Source organism: Trachemys scripta, chromosome 10 (genome assembly GCF_013100865.1).
Source record: "Trachemys scripta elegans isolate TJP31775 chromosome 10, CAS_Tse_1.0, whole genome shotgun sequence".
Classification (NCBI taxonomy): Eukaryota; Metazoa; Chordata; order Testudines; family Emydidae; genus Trachemys; species Trachemys scripta.
The window spans coordinates 50,972,355-50,995,106 of NC_048307.1; the positions used below are offsets into that span (position 1 = coordinate 50,972,355).

Sequence of the window (22,752 nt, forward strand, 5' to 3'; positions counted from 1 at the left end):
TCTAGTACTATAATAATGTAATGCTCTCTGCATGCTAAAATGCCAGTTAAATGAAACAAACGTTGTGAAAAACTGGGGAAATATCTAATTTCCCCCTTCTATCATGAGACAAAATATCTGAGTATAAATAAAAGAAGAGATGAAGTGGTCTAAGGCTGATAGTCCTGTTTCAAAACAGAAAATGCAGAAGTTGCTGCCATTTAAAAGGCAGACATTTTAAGCCAAAACACCCAAAGAAAACCTGGTACTATTCTGAAATATTAGATATAAAGAAATAGTTACCTAAAGGCTCAGTCTGGAAATCTATATTAACAGTGCCTGCTATAGCATAAGCAACTACTAAAGGTGGAGAAGCAAGGTAGTTGGCACGGACACAATCGCAGAGACGGCCTTCAAAGTTTTTGTTTCCAGACAAAACTCCACAAGCAACTAAATCACCCTGAAAGATAGAAACAAATACATTTCTCAGCACTCCCCACAAACTTATAGGTGCATTAATGACAGTTTGCTTAGATTTCTGTTGTCTTAAAAAAAAGTTAAAGGCACCCTAAGTACTTATGGAAGCCCCTAAAGGGAAAGGTCATTTGCTCTCTACCACTATTATTTCCCACTCTGTCTCCCCAGTCACAGAACTCACTCTTTGTCCTCTCAAGTCAGTCGGACTAGTTCTCCCCTTCTTTTTTCTCCCACTTCTTGTCATCACTTTTTCCCAGGCTGATGCCTCTATTACTCCCTCATTGCTAACGGCAGCCTTAAGGACTCAGCAGCTTATAGCACTGACATGGCTAAAGGCAGCTTACCATTTAGCTGTCTAAAAGTTGCTCATGACTTTTTTTTAATATTCCAAAACACATTTGTGCTTCACAGAGTTACTAGATATACAATAAAGTGGCTCATTTCTGTATCACACCCCATTAACCTTGTTTTGCCAATGACAAGAAAATAGCAGAAACTCAGGTTAGCGTATGTATATATCAAACACAATATGACTAACTCTTGCAAGAATACACAAACTTCATCTTACAGCTGAGATTTGTGTAGTACAAAGTTGTATTCACTACGACTTTCTTATTATTTCAGACACCAAATTAGTTACTTTATATACTCCATTTGGCATGCAAAGATGCATCTCCAAATGCACTGCAAAATTCCAGCCAAGGACAAAGTATATTATTTTATACAGATTCTTTTATTTCCTGACCATTTGAGTATAAAAGAATCTGCTACATTGTATATGCCCTGTCATAATCTTTAAGCTGTACCTGTTTTATCGCATTCCGAATGGCTTCTGGCAAAGGAGCAGTGTTTCCAACACATGTTGAACATCCATATCCAACAACTTCAAACCTGCATTGAAAAATTGGAGTAAGTAGCACATTCAATTATTTAAAACGAGGGTTAGTGAAACATTTGAAGCTGAGGGAATTTTTTTTTTTTTTTGACTAACTGGGCATTTTATAGTGAGTACACTGAAAAGAGCTAATAATCCCATTACTTTTCATTTGTCTTGGTGAATTACAAAAAGTCAGGTCTCCAGAGTATCTCCTGATGTATTGTTATTATTTAGTGAAATGTAAGCAAGGACAGTAAAGCTCATGCATAAAACAAAGCTAATACACAGTGTGATTTGAGTCTGATTATTATTGCTACTGAGCAGTCAAAAGTAGAGTAGGGGGTCTCAGACAAGCAAGCCAGGAGATGGTTCTTGTCCTGAAAAAATTACAATCCAAGCCTTCGGTCCTGTGGAGCTCTGTTAAAGAAAACAGGGTTCTGCTCAGGCACAGGAGATCACCGGCACCTTGTAAATTGTATGTGCAGGGGCCAAGGCCTTGATCCAACATACACTTATGTGTATGATTAATTTTAAGCATGCAAGTAGTCCCAAAGTCAATGGGACTATTCACATGCTTAAAGTTAGGCACCTTGCGGAACTGGGGCCAAATCTAAGGACTATACATAAATCCACTTACACATGCACCACTTTCCCCTCTGTCAGTATGAATAAAGAAGTTAAACTTACCCAAGTTTACTGAGGTATGGTAACACTCCACTTGAACTGAGGTAATGTGTAACCATCCCACTACCCGGAGATAAACTTGTTCTTATATAAGGTTTAACCATCAGTCCAGCTTCGACAGCTTTTCTGGCCAAAAGACCTAAACAAAACAATAGTTAAATAAGACTTGTGCATATTTATTGGAAGAGCAATTGGATTTATAACTACCAAGATGGTGTCAGGTAGGTAAATTACTGTGATGAGGGGAAAATAAGGGAAATCACAATTTACTGTTTCTTAAGGAAACTGTTTAAAAGGGTATATATTTGTAATATTCCTTAGACAAGTAATATAACAAAGTTGTTTGATCAATAATAAGAAGTTATACTTGTTTTCTTATTCAGATCAAGCAGATGCCCATTTTCTTGCCCTTACCTAACAGAAAATCTCTTCTCCATGTTTTAATGGATGGTCTAGTGGTTAGAGCACGGAAGGGTGGTCTGGTCTGGGTTCTATTTCAAGTTCTGTCACTAACTTTTCAATTCCTGCTGTTAAAGCTCAGCTAGCATCTGACTATAGGCTAAACTTCACCCTTTCATTCAGGGATCAAAACCTCGACACTATCAATGGTTATGTCGATATCCATAGCCTTTTGAAAGGAGCCCTAAACAGACTGTTTACTTTATGATCTGACATTACCAAATACAAACGTATCAGAACTACCTCCAGAGGCATCTAATTTTTATAGATGTCTGATAAGGCCACAGAAACTTTGAAATTACACAGCACTGTGTACAATAAAGGCCACTTCTCATTAACACAGTTCTCAATACATATAACAGGAATTCAGGCCTAAAAGTACAATGAACAGTGTAACTTTGAGCTAAAAGGTCTGGACACTGGGAATTCCCTGCACTGAGCATTTGCAGAATTGGGTCAAAACTGACGAAGACCATGTAAACACCAGATTGCAATAGTGAACCAAAGTTAGTTGTCACCAGTCCCAACATACCTGCGGCAAGCATGACAGATGGATTGCAGTTATTTGTACAACTGATTACTGCAGCAATGACAACAGATCCATGAGACAATCTGTACTCATTTCCTTCATACTCAACAGGCACAATGTCATTTTGTTTCTCAGTAGCAATCTGAAACCCTTTAAAGCCAATCTAGATGACAAAATATATAACAAGTCAAGAACAGAGACAATTCAACAACTATAACAAATTCACTTAAACAGATACGTACCTCATCATAGCACGATTATGTGAACTGTCACTTAAGACTCATGTACTCTGTAAAAGTGCTTTTCAGTCATATGAGTGGAATGAAATCTAATAGATTTTCAAAGAAGTCTTCAGAGATGAGTGCAAGGACTCATTTCCCTCAAATGAACAGTGATGCACTCATCCATATACCTTTATAACTGCCATTGTTAATAGTACAAAATGTGTGGCAATAAGTACCTATGTATCAAAGGCAGGATCAAATCTCTAGAGTATTTCCCCCCTTCTTTTAGGGGAATTCCCTTATTTAAAGGAATAGGCATTCATTCAGGTATATATAGTTTGCAAAATTAGAAATGCAAGTATCATGTGGCAAGGCTCAAGACTATTTTACTATAAACCATAATAGGTCCATTAAAAACAATTCCTCCAGCATCATGTACAAGATATTTTACTCACTAAACCAGGGGTGGGCAAACTACGGTCCACGGGCTGAATCTGGCCTGCGAGCCATTTTAAGCTGGCACACAAGCTCCTGCCGGGGAGCAGGGTCAGGGGCCGTACTACGTGGCTAGGTCCTGCTCCGTCCGGGGCGCTGAGTCGGGGGCTGGACCATGCGGCTCGGCCCTGCTCTGGCTCATACACGCTTCAATGGCTCCCTCCAATGCTCCAATGGGAGTTGCAGGGGCGGTGCCTGTGGATGGGACAGCGTGCAGAGCTGCCTGGCCACACCTCTGCGTAGGAGCCGGAGAAGGGACATGCCACTGCTTCCGGGAGCCGCTTGAGGTAAGCGTCGCTCGGAGCCTGCACCCCGAGCCTCTCCCTACCCCCTAAGCCCCTACCCCAGCCCTGATCCCCCTCCCACTCTCCAAACCCCTCAGTCCCAGCCCAGAGCACCCTCCTGCACCTCAAACCTCTCATCCCCAGTCCCTCCCCCGAGCCCGCATCCCTAACCAGAGCCCTCACCCTCTCCCACACCCCAACCCCAATTTTGTGAGCATTCATGGCCTACCATACAATTTCTATTCCCCGATATGGCCCTGGGGCCAAAAATTTGCCCACCCCTGCTCTAAACCTAATTAATTACATTTCTTCAGCACTATTTTATAATGGTCTGAAATATAATAAAGATGAGTTAATCAGACAGGAAGCTGTCAAACCAAGTTTGACTGGGAGAGGATTAAAGATAAACCGGGCCTGGGTCTGTAACATTTAATCTCCCAGAAGTCTTCATGGCCCACCCAGACACACCATTCCCAGTCAGTTCAAACAGCTTCCCTGCGATAATCTATTTTTTTCCCCACTATCGAGTCTTTGATTTTTCTCCCACATAAGGCAAGCCCACCACAGCTGATTCCTACACACTGTGGGGGTCTTATCCAAAGCCCACTGAAGCAGTAGACAGAGATTTCAATGGCCTTTGAATCCGACTCTATGCTACTTGCAATTCTACTTCTGACTCAGTGCTGTAACCAGCCCTTCTTGATCCCTGAACTTAACAGTAGATGTTAGGATTGAAAATTCAGCTCCCATTCAAAAGCACTGGAAATCGGAGGCTCAGGGTTGCTAAGACACGTTCTTTTTTTTTTTCTCCTTTTTTTCAAATTTTGGTTAATTTAACAATTGATTAAAATCAACGGTTATATTAAGCTGGAATAAACTGAATTTACCTCCCAAAAACACTGAGAATCATCGTTTCAATTTCAAACAATGAGGCTGATTTGGAAGGATTTTTAACTCATTCATAAGAAATAGCACTGTACAATAATTTTTGCCCCAATTTTGCTTTAAAATAGAAATTCCCAAAAAATCCCACTCATATGCCTAACCAATTTAGCAATTAAAAATGACTTAAATGGACAAACTGTAGAAGTTTGGAACACCTGATTGCTTAACTTTTTCACTTTTCTACTTAGTAGATTCTTAGGTCCATAATATGAATTGAGGCTTTTTGCAATTTTTATTCAAATTTTCTACTGTTTGAGGCCCAGTAACATTCCTATGATGGTTAGCACATAGAGCTATGCCCAAGGGACACTCACTGAGGCAGTGAATATTTGTAAAATAAATGCTTCAGATTACGGACTATGACTTTATAAGCTATTGTGTTCAGTATGAAAGCCAAAAAATAAGTTACAATAAATCTATCTACCAAACCACTAAAAGCAAAGTTGTACAAACCTTCTCATTTAAGCAAGCTTGGAAATCACTCTTCATATTAGTAATAGCCACTCTATCCTGTGGCCTTTTTGGCCCACTGACATATGGCGTTATAGAACTCAGATCTATTTGTATTATCTGGAAAAGAAAAAAAAAAAAACAGTAACACGTGCTAGTAAACATTGCCCAATAGGTAACAGCACATTTAGCCCTAGTTTTTCAAGGCAACTGGGCCTATCTGGTTTAGTAATTTGAATATTCTGTGATGTTTTTCCATTGAAAAGTGAGGCTTCCATTTTTAAGATGGAGTATGACTAACAACTCTTTATTGTGAACAATCTGTGTGCTTTGACGCCAGCTGCCAAAATTTCTCATGAAGTCAGACTTACATGATACCCTGAAAGAGCTGGTTGACTAAAGGAATTCATCAGCCTTTCCTACACTTATTATAGTGCTTAAGGTTGTTGGTTTTTTTGTAAAGTATCTTACTATCCAAAGCTATGAGTTGAGATATTCACGTACAAATGTCAATTAAAAATGGCAACAATTACAATACAATAAAAATAATTTATGAATAATGAATACAAATAGTTGCAAAAGCAAAAGTCATTTTATAAATACCTGGGTATACTCAGGTTCCTCTGAAGAAATCTGATCATTTCGAAATAACTTCACAGCTTTAAGATATGCTTCCATGGACTCAAGCTTGGCCTTGTCAAAACCTATGGAAAATATTTCCAGACATGGGAAAAGGTATGCTTTTTTTCAGTAGCATAACTTACTTATAACTAGGGGTCTCAGAAATAAATATTGTGACAAATTCACACAGAATCTGTGTGCCGCCCCATGGATTCCATGAATCAAGCACTATTGAAGAGTATGACAATTATGACTTTGCACTTTAATAACTGCCCTGAATATCAGTCTTCTTGCCATATAATCTTCCATATACATTCTACCTCTGTTCTATTAGCAGCTTGTTGAGCCGACAAAATCTAAAAGTGAAATACTTCAATCTTTGAAACAAGGACTGACAAGCTACACAAACTGAATAGCTTGCTGAAAGCATATGTACTATTAGTTCATAGTTAGGAGCTCTTTTCATTTTTATCTGATCACCTCACTGCAGCCTAAGATGGAACTCAGAAAAAGAACATTCATTCAGCAGATACCCTTCTCATTATGACCTGGTCTCTGGGGAGCGTCAGCAGAAACGTCTTGATCCTTTGAGCCAAACTAGGCAAAAGGAGTGACTGAATTTCACTTTCATAGGAGGTAAAAAGGGAGAAACCAAAAGATAACTCAAAAACCAACTAAGATGAGACACACCAAAATAATCCTGCAAAAGACCATTCTCGGCAGGCTGAATTTCCCAGCAGCCACCAAACTCTGTCTGAACTTGTTTTTAAATTGTTATAAACCATTTTAAACATGGGTTAAAACAATTTTGATTATATGTATTAAACATGGTTTACTTGGTTGGTCTGAATCACATATAACCGATTCTCTAACACTGTTTCAAACACCGGTTAGATGAAGTAATGGTTTGTGAGGTCCGTAGCGACAAGGCAAATCATGTTTAACCCATCCTGGCAGAAACCACTTTTAAATATATGCTCACAAATCTTTTCCCATAATATAAAAGGAAGATTTCATTAATTGTCAAGAGGAACCACTTTACCATGTTGCCATACCTGGCCTTATAGAATAACTCATGGAGGGGCGGGAAAATGGTCTGTCTTGACAAAAAAGACCTCTGCATGCTCAAGAATAAGTTGACCCTGAACAGTGATGGCAATGATGAGACTGATCAAAGCAGACATAATATAACCAGATTTGGTACAAGCTTCAGGGGCATGCCAGCTATCCATCTGTCAAGATTTATTTTAAAAAATTATTTCCTAGCTTAACTAGAAAAACCGTAATTAATTAAACGTAGTGCCATAAGGAAATTTACATGCTAATAAGCTCCAAGACCCAATGGCCACTTCCACAGAAAAAGGCAGTCGATATTCATTAAAGCAATATAATTTTTATTAAATTTAAAATTCCATTGTGTCCATGAGGCTATTCATGGGAGGGATCTGCAAAGTAGCTCCCCATGACACAAAATGTTACTGCACAGCAGAACTCATTACATTATCTCCATGAAGCAGGTTATAATCCTGAAGAAAAATACTGTCCAAATGTAACGCATGATGCAATTTTAGATAAAAATACTTGCCATGTGAGTTTAAAATGCTAATATGCTGAATCATGTGTTTTTACCTTAATTTCATCCTTACCTGTATGCTTTAAGTGCTTTAGCGTCACATTATCAACAGGGAAAAAGCTCAGAATAGCACCATATTCAGGACACATATTCGCTATTGTGGTTCGGTCAGCTACAGACAGCTGAGAAACGCCAGTTCCAAAAAACTCAACAAATTTTCCAGCCACTCCTGCTTGCCTGAGTTGCTATTAAAAATGAAATACAGAACTATAAAAACATCTGGAATAGAAGATATACTACAAGGAATGTTTGGTGCAACAGTTTGAAATTCGTAACAATTACTAATTTCACAAAATGAAATACAGCACAAAAACTTCTTTATATCTAAATCATGTCCACAAACTTCAAAACTTTAACACTTAGACTGGACTCTGACAGAGGTAAAAACTCTCAAAATGTCTCTCCCCACCCACTCAGTTCTGCAGACTTTCAAGCAGTGAGTGTACCATGCTTTTTAAACTGTTGCTAGGAGGATTCAGGAATTCACAAGGCAACATGTGGCTTTTCATTTGGTAGTCAAGGTGGTAAAGATTCAAAGGAAGGAATTTAAAGCTCTACTCTGAGCCCAGTGAACTAGTGACAGTGCTTTGTACTGTCATGAGGAAAGCCTAGGTAGACACTATTTCCCCCTCTCTTGTTCCCCAAGGTACCCTGGCTGTGAAGGCAGTGAAATTTTAGAGAACATTGGATGGCAATGACAAGAATGGGATAACTGCTTGAGGGAAAAGATATTTGTAGAGGTCAGGATGAGAAGACAAATAAATATCTAAGCAGCACACATGTTGCTGGAACAACTTTTGAAAATAAAACCACCACACTGGAACGAACAGACAGTTAAGCAAAGCGACACTACTGGTTTGTTGGGTGCAGTCACTGAAACCTAAGTGCTGCCTTATCCCTGATGGTCCCCCAATTTCCCTGGAATAACCCCCATTCATTTTGAGGCACTGTACACTGCCTCACTAATCCTTCCAGGATGTCAACACCTGTCCTCCTTAGGCTAGCGTAGCTGCTGGTGAACAGTGTGAAACATTACACTCTCCTCATCTCTTGGAGCCAAGAATGCTGCATTCACAGCTAGGGTATCCTGGGAAACAAGAAACTGGGAACAGAAATCTAACAAGGCTTTTCTGTGTGATGGTGCAATCCACTGTAACTAGTTCATTGGGCTTAGAGAGCAGGGACTCTTACACTTTCTGCTTTATAAGGAAAAAACTCCAAGTGCAGTGAAAAACTGAAAAATAGAAACTGATTAAATCTTGCTAAGGATCTGACCAGAAAGGAAGCGTTCACCATACCGACATGAATCACTCTGATACCATTTACCAGAGGCCACAAAGCCCAGGAGTGGAGATCCAGAGAGACAGGGCCGCATTCTCCTCTCGCTACATTTCTGTTACACTACTGTAACTACTGACTTCAGTAAAAGTTACTCCTGATTTACCCAGGTTGAGAGCAAAAGCAGGGTTTGCAGGAACACTTTGGAGCCAAGAGTCAAACAGGAGGGTTTTTCCACTGCAGAGACTGCGTAAGTGCTCTCACTAGGGAACACTGACATTAGTTACATTTATAAAATGTCTGTAAATACACAGTTATATGTAAGGCTCTAAAGGACCATTGGTAAAAATAAAATAAATATGACTTAAATGAGCAGATGCGCACTTAGGGGTTAATAGAGATCTTGCCGTTTCATATAGCTACAGTTAATGATGCTGGATCAGAGACTGCGAGTGTCTTTTATTTCACTTTCCAAGCACCTCGGGTAGAACTCCCACAATAACAAAGTCTGCTTGATTTAGGATTAAACAAAATTCTAAATTACCTTAGTAATGCTTAGAACAACATCTATGGATGTAGCAAGTGGGCTGGCTAAGCCTGTCAGCTCACACCCAACTACCTCAGGCAAAGTGAGTGCAACTGGCATTCCCAGCATTACTGCTTCTATTTCAATACCGCCAACACCTGGAGGGAGAATATTAAACTGTTTTTATTGTGCTAAGTAATTGACCTAATAAACATTTTGAAGTGCATATTAAAGTCTAATGAAGTTAAAGGCTATAATAATCTGCACAATAACACATCCTTACTTGTATCTGACTCCAACTGAAAGACAATATGTACAATACAAATGTCTTCTACTAAAAAGATTGGACATGAAAGAATCTTGCAAAACTACTGCTCAAATTATCACATTTTAATCCTGCTGGCCTTGTGTACCATATCTACTACTGATTTTATATAACAACTATACTAATATTTATCTGAATTTCATACTACACATTCAAAAAAACAGTATTTATCTGAGCATTGAATTAATTTCCTTGTAATTTTTTTCTTTAAATTAGAAAAAAAGCAATTTATTTCTGGTGAAAGGTGTTGAATAGAAGTTTTCTATTCATCCAGAGAACACATGCAGCATGGACAATAGCCATGGAAGCTTCCCCACACTGCCATGCCAATGTGCGTCTAACTACAGTAACAAGAGCTTTGCAGTATTATGATTTCCTTCAAATCCCTTCTCAGGATTACACAGTTCTTGACTGATTTCCAATGACAACATCAAAACGCTCATCTATGCATTATATAAATGTCTTAAAAACCCAACCGTTTAGGTTGTGAATCACTATTATCCTGGGAATGAAACTGGCCTTACTATATGGAATCTTTCTAGTTTCTTTTAGAAGAACTGCAAACAATTTGTCCATTATTCGTATGTCATGAAACTCTATCTTCAAAATATGTTTCCCCTAAATAAAATTTCAAGTTCTGAAATGCTGTTAGGCTTGAAACAGAGAAATATCCAATATGAAAAAAGTATTAAATAGTAATTATTTTCCATTTAGATAGTAAAAAAAACTTACAAATGCAATTGAAATTATCAAGTCATGTACAGAATACTTACCCCATCCCAAGATCCCCAAACCATTTACCATAGTTGTATGAGAATCTGTGCCAACTACACTGTCGGGATATAGGAAATCTTTAACTTCAAAAACAACTCTTGACAAATATTCCAAGTTCATTTGGTGTGCCATTCCTGTTCCAGGTGGAATTACAGCAACATTCCTAAAAACCTTTGAACCCCACTACATTTTTTTGAGAGAGAATAAAAAAAAGGTTATTGTTATATTTAAATCAACCAGGATGTTTTGCCTTTGTAAAGAAGGTGTACTAAACTCTGTTTAGTGACATAAAGCCACATAACTTTAAAGAACACATAATAAAGAATAAAAAAAAATGATCATCATCGTACTTGCTCTTCACATACAATTGGCTGTTCAAGTAAGTTGGGAAATACGCAATTTCAGCATTTATACATGGTTCTACTCTGAAAAGTGACTATGTAAAAATCTACACATCTGCTTTCTGTGGTTATACAGACACACATCTTCTGATATTCCTGGCTGTGGTTTTCACTCCTCCTGTTAGTACTGCAAAGCCATCACAGCTATGAGAGAATGACTTGGATTCTATTCCTTCCTGTTCATCAACAAAATTATTTACTAAATTCATAATCACTTATACGTACAAACCTAATGAAAGCAATGGGCTCACACAGATGTCACTGAATTGAGACAATTGGAAAACACAAGTGTAACCAAGGGTAATACTTGGCCAGCAGAACCTTCAGTACTGATTGTTTTATGAGATTGGAAAAAATACAGATTGATTCTCACAAACTTGGCTGAGATTGCAAAGCTGACACTTAGAAAAACATCTTTTTATAGGACTGTCAAGCGATTAAAAAAAATTAATCGTGATTAATCGCGCTGTTAAACAATAACAGAATACCATTTAAATATTTTTTGATGTTTTCTACATTTTCAAATATACTGATTTCAATTACAACACAGAATACAAAGTGTACAGTGCTCACTTTATATTATTTATTACTACAAATATTTGCACTCTAAAAATGATAAACTAAAGAAATAGTATTTTTCAATTCACCTCATACAAGTACTGTAGTGCAATCTCTTTATCGTGAAAGTGCAACTTACAAATGTAGAATTGTACATAACTGCACTCAAAAACAAAACAATGTAAAACTTTAGAGCCTACAAATCCCCTTAGTCCTACTTCTTGATCAGCCAATCGTGAAGACAAACAAGTTTGTTTACATTTGCAGGAAATAATGCTACCTGCTTCTTGTTTACAATGTCACCTGTTTACTTGTAAACTCAGATCACAAACATGGAAACCCAATTTTCCGAGTTACTTTTCAGAGTAGAACTGCACTTTAATTGTTAATTTCTTTCTTTCTTAGTTGGTTGGTTATGTGTTAAATTACAGTAAAAGCTGTTTTATCCAGCATGTTAGGGGAATGCGGGGTGCCGGTAAGTGGAAAAATATGTGTTAACTAAGAGGGAGGGAGTTTGGGTGCGGGAGGGGGCTTGGGGCAGCAGGTTGGAGTGCTGGATCCGGGGGGCAGTCACCTTGGGCGGCTCCCCCCAAGCAGCGACTTGTCCTGGCTACTCCTAGGCGGAGGCACAGCAGGTAGTTCTGCCCGCTGCCTCCGCCCGCAGGCGCCGGCCCAGCAGTTCCCATTGGCTGCGGTTCCCAGCCACCAGGAACTGTGGAGCTAGCGCTCGGGGCGGAGCAGAGTGCAGAGCTGCCTGCTGCACCTTCACCTAGGAGTAGCCAGGACAAGTCGCCGCTTGGGGGGGGGCCACCCACGGTGACCATCCCCCCAGATCTGACACGCCCAAACCCCCTCCCGCACCCAAACTCCCTCCCCCAAAGCCTGCGCTCCTTACCCCCTCCTGCGCACCAGCCCCATGCCAACCGACTATAAACCAAAATTTCAATGAAGATCAGAAATGCCGGTTTATAGAGCTTTCCAGTTGGTGAAGTGCCAGATAAAATAGCTTTTACTGTAATTATATGTAATGGTATTACAGAAGAAAAATGCCCATGCCAATCAGCAACATACATAGTTAGGTATCCTGTCTGTTGATTGAGTAGCCGCATAGCATGCTGCCTTATAGTGATCAGAGTTCAGGTCACAAGTTCCTAGGCTAGCAGCAAGCACTACAGAAACACACTGAATCAGAGGAAGGGAGAAATGACTTATATCAGTAAAGCAACCCCACCACAACTGCTAGCTGGTTATCGGAGTGGCAATGACTTGTACCCAAACCCCATTCAGAAGTAGTCCCACTGATTTAAATGGGACCATTGGCTTAAACAGAGATTTGCAGGATCAGGGCTCTGTCTAGGGATAAGGCTGGTGTGAAACTCAGCTGCATTTAGGCTTTAAAATCTCTCATATATGGCACCTCTTTCCAATCCTCTTAAGGCTGATGATTGTTGATTCAATAGACAGTACCAACTTTTAAGTATATGGGCTCTATTGTCTATCTACCAAAAATTCCTATGACACTTTAGATTAAAACACTTTTGGACTGATGAAGCAGTTAACCTGTAGAGACGCAGACAGATAATCTGCAGCAGATAATTCTGAGGTGCCGAGTGCTCTCAACACTCTTTCATTTCAATGGAAATTTAGGATGCTTTGCACCTCAAAGTATCAAGTCCTTAGTGTCTGGTCAGTTTCACTTTTGTTTCCAGTTAGCATCACTTCCGGTTCTCAGGTTTGAACACCATACTATTGATATTTGGGTTACAAACACTTGGGAAAAGTTTAAATCCAAATAAATCCAGTGTTTCAGTTAATATTAGCTTATTTACTATTTCTATTAATATTTTGTACCCTTCCTCCTTTAAAAAACCCACACACACCTTAATTAGGGCTCTACAATGCCTAAGAGTCATTACTTGGGCATTCTTCCAAAAAATTGTATCATGTTATGCACTAGCCAGCTGTACCAAAAATTCTAACTTGAAAACCTGAAATTTTGAAAGTGATATAATAAATCCCCCTCTACCATCATGAACTGCCAAGGCCATTTGAAAGATTGACAAAACATCAAATCAAATGAAAAATATAATAAGAGGGCTGTAGAAAAAAATGGCATACCTTAAAAAACTGAAGCCTCTCTCTATTTCTGCCAAATTCCACCTCTTGGTTTTTTAACACTGTTTCAGGCCTAGAAATTAATTAAAAGTAATTGATAAATAATGGCATGTTTTGAATGATAAACAATGAGATTTGCTTTTTGCTTCTATTTGCTGGACTGCTCATTCATTGCTGCAAATAGCAGAATTCTTTTAAATCCTTTTAGACAAGACTGAGGCAATTTCTTCCAAACAAGGAAGTGAGGAAAGGAGAAGATGCCCTCTGAAAACAGCAGAGAAAAGGACTGGTCTTCTCATCACACACAGCATAAATGAGAGTTTTTAGCTCTAATTTGCCTGAAGCAAGTAACCTCAAAAAACACCCATCAGAAAAAGATACCTTCCCAGCATGTGAGGGACTACAGTAACTGCACTGTCAAATAAGGAAGGTATTTCTTCTAACTGATATTCGTAGGAGTTGCTTACCTCAAGCAATTTGATGTTGAGAAAGAAATAAGGTGTCTGATTTATATTATTGCTGGCAAGAGAATTGCTCATTTTCAACTCTGGTCCTCTAACTGCTGACTAGAAGACCAATAAGATACTGTATAATTTATTTGTAAATGTCTTCCAGGAACAGTATTCATTACTTATATATAGGTGCTCATCACCACAGTGTCTAAACATAAACGCAGATGACTAACTTTCGTATCTGTTTGTAATGAAAAGTGTCATTTTATTAAATGAGTGAAATTCGTTGCTGGATTGTGTTTTTATAGCTACTGCTTCTCTGGGAGCTTTTATGTGAGAGAGAGTAATAAAAGCCCTTCTCTAAATGATATTTTAGGGCTGCATTTTACATCATGACCTTTCCCCCTTTCTCTTCTGCAATAGAGGAAGGTCATATGGTGTATTGTTTTACAAAGGTCTAAGGGATTGTCATCGCTCAAATTGCAGCTTAATGAATGCCACTGCCGGTAGAAAAGGGTGTACTGGGATCAGCAACATCCAGATTGCAGAAAACATGTAACTTTTCTCATCACATTTCTATTTCTGTCTGGAAAAAGCAAGAGAGGATGGAAATTTTTTTTTTTTTAAATAAAATTTGCAACACAATCAAAATACTGTATTGTTGTGGGTCTCCTCTTTGATATAGCATTGAAATTCTAGATATGTCAGCCACAGAAAGACTGATCTAGCCAATCTATCAGAGAAGATAGGTGGCAGTTGAAAGATGAGGGTTATTACATGTAATTGTCATAGATGGAGTGCTGCAAAAGGACCTATAAATAAATGAATCTTGGGAAAAGGCAAGCAGATGAGGCCTTTGTGGGGTGTCACATACAGCCAAGATGTAATGCTGCATTTCAACTCAGTGACAGATGGATTAGAGCAGCGGTCCCCAACCTTTCAGTGTGGGCGGGCGCCAGACAAGCAGCCGCCGAAATGCCACCAAGAAGCGTCACCGCTGAAATGCCGCCGACAAGCAGCGTCATCAAGAGGCGTCGCTGCAGAGGCAGCGGCATTTCGGCGGCGACGCTTCTTGTCGTTGCCGCTTCTCAGTGGCATTTTGGTGGCTGTTTGTCCGGCGGCTGCGCTCCTTGGCGGCGGGGCGCAGTAGGCGGGCGCACATAGATGCCCCGGCGGGCGCCATAGCACCTGCAGGCACCATGTTGGGGACCACTGGATTAAAAGTTATTTGTGGCCTGGGGTATGATATATAGACTGCTTTCTTAGCTAGTATGGGGATGTCCAATTCTTATCAGGAAAGAAAGGAGTTTAAACCTTCTGTAAATCATTTACATTAAATATAAAACAATAGGGACTTTCAGATTTAAACCAAAGTTTCAGCGGTGCCTTATTACATTAACTAATTTATGGAGCACTGTTCGTATGTATCACTGCCCTTACAAGGAAATGAGGCAAGTCTCCAGCTCAGATTCAAAAAGACAATCAACCACCAGATAAATGACCCTCTACAGAATGCTTTACCCAAGTTCTTCTCCTGTTTTAGGTCAGTTCAAACACCTGTGGTGTTAGACATCATCCTAAATGCTCAGGCCTGTTTCTGGGTGGAGTGGACAAAGATGCAGAAAGGCATATTTAGCATAGAGCAGCATCTCTGTCAGCTGTTGCAGGCATTCTGGATGACAACCAAGAGGCCCCTTCAGTGCAGCTTAAGGCGCACTGCCTGCTTTGTGGAGGACAGACAGCTTACTTTTTTGTGTTTTGGAGGCAATATTTAAATTTTACAATTAACTCCAAAAAGCTAGCTGTAATTAGCCAACAGGCTTTCACAAGGCAGGCCAACACTTTCAAAGCTGTACTGTTGCTCTGGGCACAAGCTTGCATCATCTGATAGCATGGTACAATTGTTCTGCTCAACCTTAAATTTAAACCAAAAGCACTGCAAACTAAAAGGAAGTGCTGAACTAGGAGACAGCACACAAAAAGGGCCTGCATTCCAGTCAGTAAAACACAACCATAATTCCTTCCAGCAAAAGAAGGATTTGACAATTAAATGCTAAGCAAAAACTGCATTTCATACTCAGGCACTGGTTGAAGATGAAATGGACAGAGGATAGGGGTATTCTCAATCTGCGCAGAAAATTTTCCTGAGTTACGACTTGATTCTCCAGCATCACATGGCCCTTTGCAGCCAGTCTGGCCCCTGCAAGGTACCTTCCGAGGCTGCACTTTTTGTGGAGAAACCTTTACCAATGGCCTCTGTAAGTCACCACCTCCAGGATTCGGAGCATTCTGTATTGCACTGTATATTAAACAGAAAATGAAACAAGTGCATAAAAACATTTTCCTACTGAAAAAATATCCCCAACAAATGACCAACTGTATCTAAAAGGTCACCATTTTATTACAACCCTGGTGCAAAGTAAAGTGTCATTGGGTAAGTTTAGTTAACCAAAGAATACAGCATGGTGACCACACAAAAATAAATTGTACTGACCTTTAGCTTCTCTAAAAGGAACTGTATTATCTGCCATATAAACTACTTACTCACCTGATCGGTCTGCCAAACACCACATTTATTAACAGGACACAGATTGTCCTTGCACTGTTTACTCAAGATCTGAAGGGAAGGGATGTGAGGAAAGTATTGTCCCAGGGAAGGGTTGGGGATTGTGTTTGGTTTTACTCTATATTGCAGTACTGTCGACATTTATTAGATCCCTGGGGAATTGTCTCTTGCTACAGTTTACTCAAGACAGCAGTTGTGATATTTTATATTTAATTGTGTTTTGGAAATAAGGGCTCAAGCAATAAACACATTTTATTACTACAAATATAAAATTATTATACTTCAGGCTCAAGAAAATAATATAAGTACATACATAAAACACTGTAGGTAAACATTTTTAAAACCATCTACACGTTTACCACACTACACTCTATTTACACTACATTCAACCTTAACGTGAACACACTGAAAAAACCCACTGTGAAAGATGATTGGCTTTTTACCTCTAATGGTTACATTCAATCATTTGTCACATTGATAAATAGAGCTATCAATGTTTCTGCTGCTCTAAAATGAAAAGAACAAATTTCCATTGTCTAGTGGCACAATACCATACCACCTCAAAGGCCATTTTGTGGGAATCTAAGCTCAGTTCACAATCCCTCAGCTAGCGGCAATTGGAAGCTATGCAGATGCAGCACATGCAGCACCTTGGGGAAGGGCCTCATATCACACTTTAGCAGATGCTGACAGACTCCTGTGGACTTTCCAACAGTGAACTAGCGGAACTGGCTATATCAGTACAAAGCAGCATGCTGAGATCTCTTGCCAACATCTGGCCTTTCTGATAATTGCAGACTTAACGAATCACAATTTGGGCTTTTCCCGTCAAACACAAGGAAGGGTTAAAAAAAGAACTGGACTGCCGGAGAAGCAATATCACAAAATAATCTTAATTTCACAGCTATACAGTGGAACCCCGATTATCTGGTCTAATTGGGACCGCAGCCAGATCGGATACACTGGCGAATGGGTAGCTAGGGCTCGGGCTGTCAGCCCTGGGGTAGCTGGGGCTCAGGCTGACAGCAGGAGTCCCAGCCACCCGGGGCTGACAGCCCGAGCCGCAGCCACCGTCAGCCTGGGGCGGCTGGTGATTTGGTTAGTACCGAGAGCTGGATAATAGAGGCTCGGTTAACTTGGTTCTATTGTACTTTCTTGCTTTTCATTCTTCTAAATTACTATTGCCAAAATTGGAGCTGTGTATGTATTTCAAAGGGCCACGCAAATACCCAATATGCACAAGACTGTCTTTCACAGCAGTTCTGAACTTTTTCAATTCACCAGAGACTGAAATCACTATTAACAGTTTAGACCAGTCAGTATGCCCTTTGGGAGGCTACATACTTTGAAAGAAGAAAAGGAGCTGTAATCACATAGGGTATGTCTACACAGCAAAATCTGTGCATGGGCTAGCTTACCCAAGCTAGCTTCACTCCATCTAGCAGAGTAACAAAAAGCAGTGAAGACAGTGCAGTACAGACTTCTGCATGGGTAGCACAAGCCTGGCATGGCTCCATGGTACATACTCTGCTTGCTACCCCTCACAGTGATGTCTTCCCCACTTCGTCATGCATCCGACGAAGTGGGCATTCACCCACGAAAGCTTATGCTCCAATACATCTGTTAGTCTTAAAGGTGCCACAGGACTCTCTGTTGCTTTTTACAGATCCAGACTAACACAGCTACCCCTCTGATACTTCCCCACTATTGTTAGTCATGCTAGCTGGATTCAAGCTAGCTTGACTAGGCTAGCACATGCACAGCTTTTGCTGTGTAGACATACTGTTACATGAGTGAGGCAAAAGGTAAGTGTAATTTAAAGATTTTCTTTTCCACGCTGTCAAAACTTCCAGACACAATCTCATGACATCACTGCCTCTGACCCCTTTTCTAGTCTCTCTGCATGCACCTCCTCAGGTATGAGGTCTTATGCCTCTACCTGCCTGGGCTGGGATTTTGTGACTCTGCCAATCTCAAACCAGCCTTGGGTTACAGCCCGGCGTACCAATGTGATTTTTCAGCAGGTTCAACTGGGCTTGGCACCTGTAAGTCTGCCCTTCAGGAGGTACGACACGCAATCAATACAGGGACCAGACAGCTTTCTGAGGGATCAGACAGTATTTCTTCATACAACGCAGTGTCAACCTGTGAAACTCTTTGCCATAGGATGTTGTGAAGGCCAAAACTGTAACAGGGTTCAAAAATGAACTACGTAAGTTCATGGAGAATAGGGTCATCAATGGCCATTAGCAGGATGGACAGGGATGCAAAATCATGCTCTGAAGCAACCCTAGCCTCTGTTTGCCAGAAGCTGGGAATGGGAAACAGGGGATGGATCACTTGTTCTTCAAAGTAGCCGCGATCCTGATAATAGCTAATCAGCTCTTCAAGTTCATCTGCATGGATTACTATGTGCAAGCCGCAGATCTGTGCTAGGCAGAACTCCTTTCCATCCACACAGGCAAAGCACACCTCCTTCCAGATCCTGGTGCTGTTGGCTTTGTCTGTTCTGTTCATTCCCTCTGAAGCACCTAGCATTGGCCACTGCCAGAAGACAGGATACTGGGCCATATGGACCATTGGTCTGACCCAGTATGGCCGTTCTTATGTTCTTAAAACAAAGTACTGTTTGAACTTAATGAACGTTTGGAAGCTTAAAAAAGGTCCAATGGCTTCAGATGTCCTCCTTAGGGATGTGTCTGTCAGCAGGGCCAGGTCTAACTTTTTTGCCGCCCCAGGCAAAAAAAGAGCGCTGCCCTGCTGTAACACCCCCCACCCCCAGCACCCTGTCGCCCAAACCCCCGGAGCGCCGTGCCGTGCCAACCCCCACCCCCCGAGCGCCTCGCCGCGCAAATCCCCGCCCCCTCAGAGCGCCTCGCCAGGCCGCCCAAACCCCCGCCCCTCCCAGAGCGCCGCCCAAACCCCCCGAGCGCCTCGCCGGGCTGCCCAACCCCCCCCCCCGAGCCATTCAAACCCCTGCCCCCCTCCTCCCGAGTGCCACGCCCCCCAGCACCGGGCCGCGCCGCCAAAGCCCCCGCCCCTCCCCTCCCCCCCAGCGCCGTGCCGCACCACGCCACCGAAACACCCCCCGCGTTGCCCGGCCGAAACAACAACAAAAAAAAAACACAAAAAAAACCCACCCTCAAGCACCGCCCCGCCGAACAACAACAACAACAACAACAAAAAACCACTGCAAACGCCCCCCCGCCACTCCAACATTGGCTGCCCCTTCTAGGGTGCCGCCCCAAGCACATGCTTGGTCGGCTGGTGCCTGGAGCCGGCCCTGCTGTCAGCCTTTTGCTCCTGAACAGCTCCTGACAACTACTGTCCTCACAGCTTGAGAATGTCTTTTATCCCCCAAGAAGCCTTTTGTCTTAGGTTTCCATGCATCTACAATCTGTGATCCCCCACCCACCCAACAAACTGGTCCATGGAGCATGATATGGGTTTGAGAGGGGGTTAGAAGCAAATGGGTCTAATATTGTTCCTCAAATGTGGGTAAATGAGTGGTTCTCTCAGACTATTGTCCTCTTTCCTACATATATGCAACTGAATTCACTTTATAATCATATAGCAAACCCCCTTACATCAAATGTATAGAACATATGATATTCATGAATTATTACATATTAATTCCATGATGGTTGCATGGGCTACCTCTATGCTACCAAAGGAGCAGTGAACAAAGCACAACTGAGAACACTGATCATCCCCTGAAATTTAATCATTAAACAGAACTGGATTTTGTAGATTAAATACCATTTACTGAAGTCAATCTGCAAAGAATGGTCAACAGTGAGATCAGTTGGGCAGGCAGGATGGACTTTCATAGGATCTCCTCCAAGCTTTTTCACTGCTTCCCTCATGGCGGCAAAATCCACCATTGCAGGAATTCCACTAACAAAGAAGAACAAAGAAATAGCACTTTACATGTATTATGATGCATTGACAATTCTGTAAAATAAAGCTAACTGTAGAAGCTTGTTTTACTTTGTCTAACATGTTTTAAGGAATAGTAAGTATTCATGTGCTTGGTTTGTTTAAATATATCTAAATAAAAACTGTGCGCCATCCTAACCCCAAGCATAACCACCAATACATTTCAAGACTGTGTCAAATAGGAATATGCAAATTCCTTGGCCAACTGATTACATTTGGTATTTGCCCTTTTGTCTTGTTATGCTCCTGAATTGTGAGGAAACCTTGGCATAATGGCCACTTCTGGATGTATGGTAGCTGTACACCACCCCTTTGCTACACAAATGAATGCATATGCTATATTTTCTAATACTACTTTGCAATTTGTGTTTTTCACTGATATTATAGCAGTATTCATTTCAGGATCTAAAAGCACATTACAAAAGTGGTTAAGTACTGTCATCCCCATTTTACAGATAAAAAACACTCTTTAAGGACAACATACAAAACTAAAGGAAAGGAAAAGAATACTGATATAAACTGAAATTTTATGAAAATCTTATGATTTGATTTGTTAACTAACAAATCACTTCCATATATTTTTATATTACTAGGATATTTCTTAGAGAGTTAAGTTGGGTGAACTAATATCTTTTATTGGACCAGCTTCTGTTTGTCAGAGAGATGAGCTTTTGAGCTTACACAGAGTTCTTCTCTATTCTGCATGGCTTCTTGACAAATAAATGACTACCTAGCTTGGCAAAATTAAATGTGCCTAGTTTAATATTCTGTAGCTGCTTAAGAATTACCCTTTTAGCCACCTCACATCAACAAATCTCAATAATCCATAGGTAACATTCTAACGGACAAATCCTGCTTTTCTTATTCATGTATGTAGTCCCATTGACTTCAGTAGGCTTACATGCACCAGTAAAACATGCAGGATTTGACCTTAGGTTATCACAAGTCAGATTTCTAAGTATTTCATTGCACCATCACACAATCCTGCTACAGTTAAAGTGCCACCAAGCTGGTTCTTTGGCCCTTATTCTGCAAATTACTCCATGCAGACAGAAACCTTCACCCACATGGAGTCCCAGCAAAGTTCCATGTGGGCACAGGCATCTGCCTTCTTGCACCAACTTGCAGGATCAGAGTACAGGATCAGAGGCTTTATTTACAATGTAGGAACATCACTGAAAGGGCACTAAAACAAAAACTATGGATTTCCATTCACTAATGGAATGCTTAAACTCCACCTCATTTTGTTTTCAGGCCTGAGAAAAGATCGGTAACTTCACTGAGCAGGTGAACCAAGACAGATTTTGAAAACTTTATTAGTAAAATGTAATAAAAAAAAGAAAATATTTCACTTACGTAAAGTCTTGAAGAAGAACTCTGGCAGGATAGAAGGGCACTTCAACATTGTTCTGTTTTGTTTTCCAGTCTAAAATATTCATAGCATCTTCCTTTTTTAGTAAGAAGCCATCACAGTTACGGACAGCAGCTTCCAACAGTACCCGTATGGAATAAGGCAGAATATCTGGTTACGGGAAAGTAAATGAATTAATCAAGGAAACACTTTTAGCCTATATATGTTTTAACTAATAGCACATTACTATACTAAAGAGATTTGACAAATCAGGCAGTGAAATTCATTCCAACCCCATAAGAGCACAGGAATACAATACAGTTACAAGGAAACACTAAATCAATCAATGTGCATTTGTTCTCTATTATTATTCTATAGCACTCAGAAGGGTGCAACAATGTTTCACGGAAGAGAGGAGGACCTGGTCCTTAGTATAAAAGCTTATGAAAAAAATGGCCTTGATCCGAAAATGAGCTTTGAATATGTGAATCAAGGCAAAGCTCCACTGAAGTCAATGGGATACCACCCAAGTGTATAGGTCCAATCGTACAGAGCTCATTGCAGGGTCAGGACATTATTATAGATGGACCAAAATGTGTAAGAGTGACAAACAGTCAAGTTAGGATGAGGGCTACAGCAGTATGATTAGGAGTGTGCACATCTGGGAGGGTTGGGGATTTTGTTTTAAATATATAAAACAAACACTGAATAAAGCAACAGAGGGTCCTGTGGCACCTTTGAGACTAACAGAAGTATTGGGAGCATAAGCTTTCGTGGGTAAGAACCTCACTTCTTGCATCTGAAGAAGTG

The 22,752-nt window shown here is 40.5% G+C and overlaps 1 protein-coding gene across 2 annotated transcripts in view; it reads right to left on the reverse strand.

The window, feature by feature from the left end:
- The window catches only part of IREB2 (iron responsive element binding protein 2), a 39,920-nt gene that overhangs the window by 10,787 nt on the left and 6,381 nt on the right, over positions 1-22,752 (reverse strand). For both annotated transcript variants that reach the window (XM_034782797.1, XM_034782798.1), the window contains exons 3-15: positions 21,948-22,113; positions 20,412-20,549; positions 16,164-16,385; positions 13,638-13,707; positions 10,560-10,743; positions 9,480-9,619; positions 7,671-7,842; positions 6,007-6,107; positions 5,407-5,523; positions 3,009-3,168; positions 2,021-2,156; positions 1,263-1,347; positions 283-439 (exon numbers count right to left, since the gene is read on the reverse strand). In XM_034782797.1, coding sequence (XP_034638688.1) covers positions 283-439; positions 1,263-1,347; positions 2,021-2,156; positions 3,009-3,168; positions 5,407-5,523; positions 6,007-6,107; positions 7,671-7,842; positions 9,480-9,619; positions 10,560-10,743; positions 13,638-13,707; positions 16,164-16,385; positions 20,412-20,549; positions 21,948-22,113 — 1,848 coding nt within the window. The remainder of the gene's footprint in view (positions 1-282; positions 440-1,262; positions 1,348-2,020; positions 2,157-3,008; positions 3,169-5,406; positions 5,524-6,006; positions 6,108-7,670; positions 7,843-9,479; positions 9,620-10,559; positions 10,744-13,637; positions 13,708-16,163; positions 16,386-20,411; positions 20,550-21,947; positions 22,114-22,752) is intronic.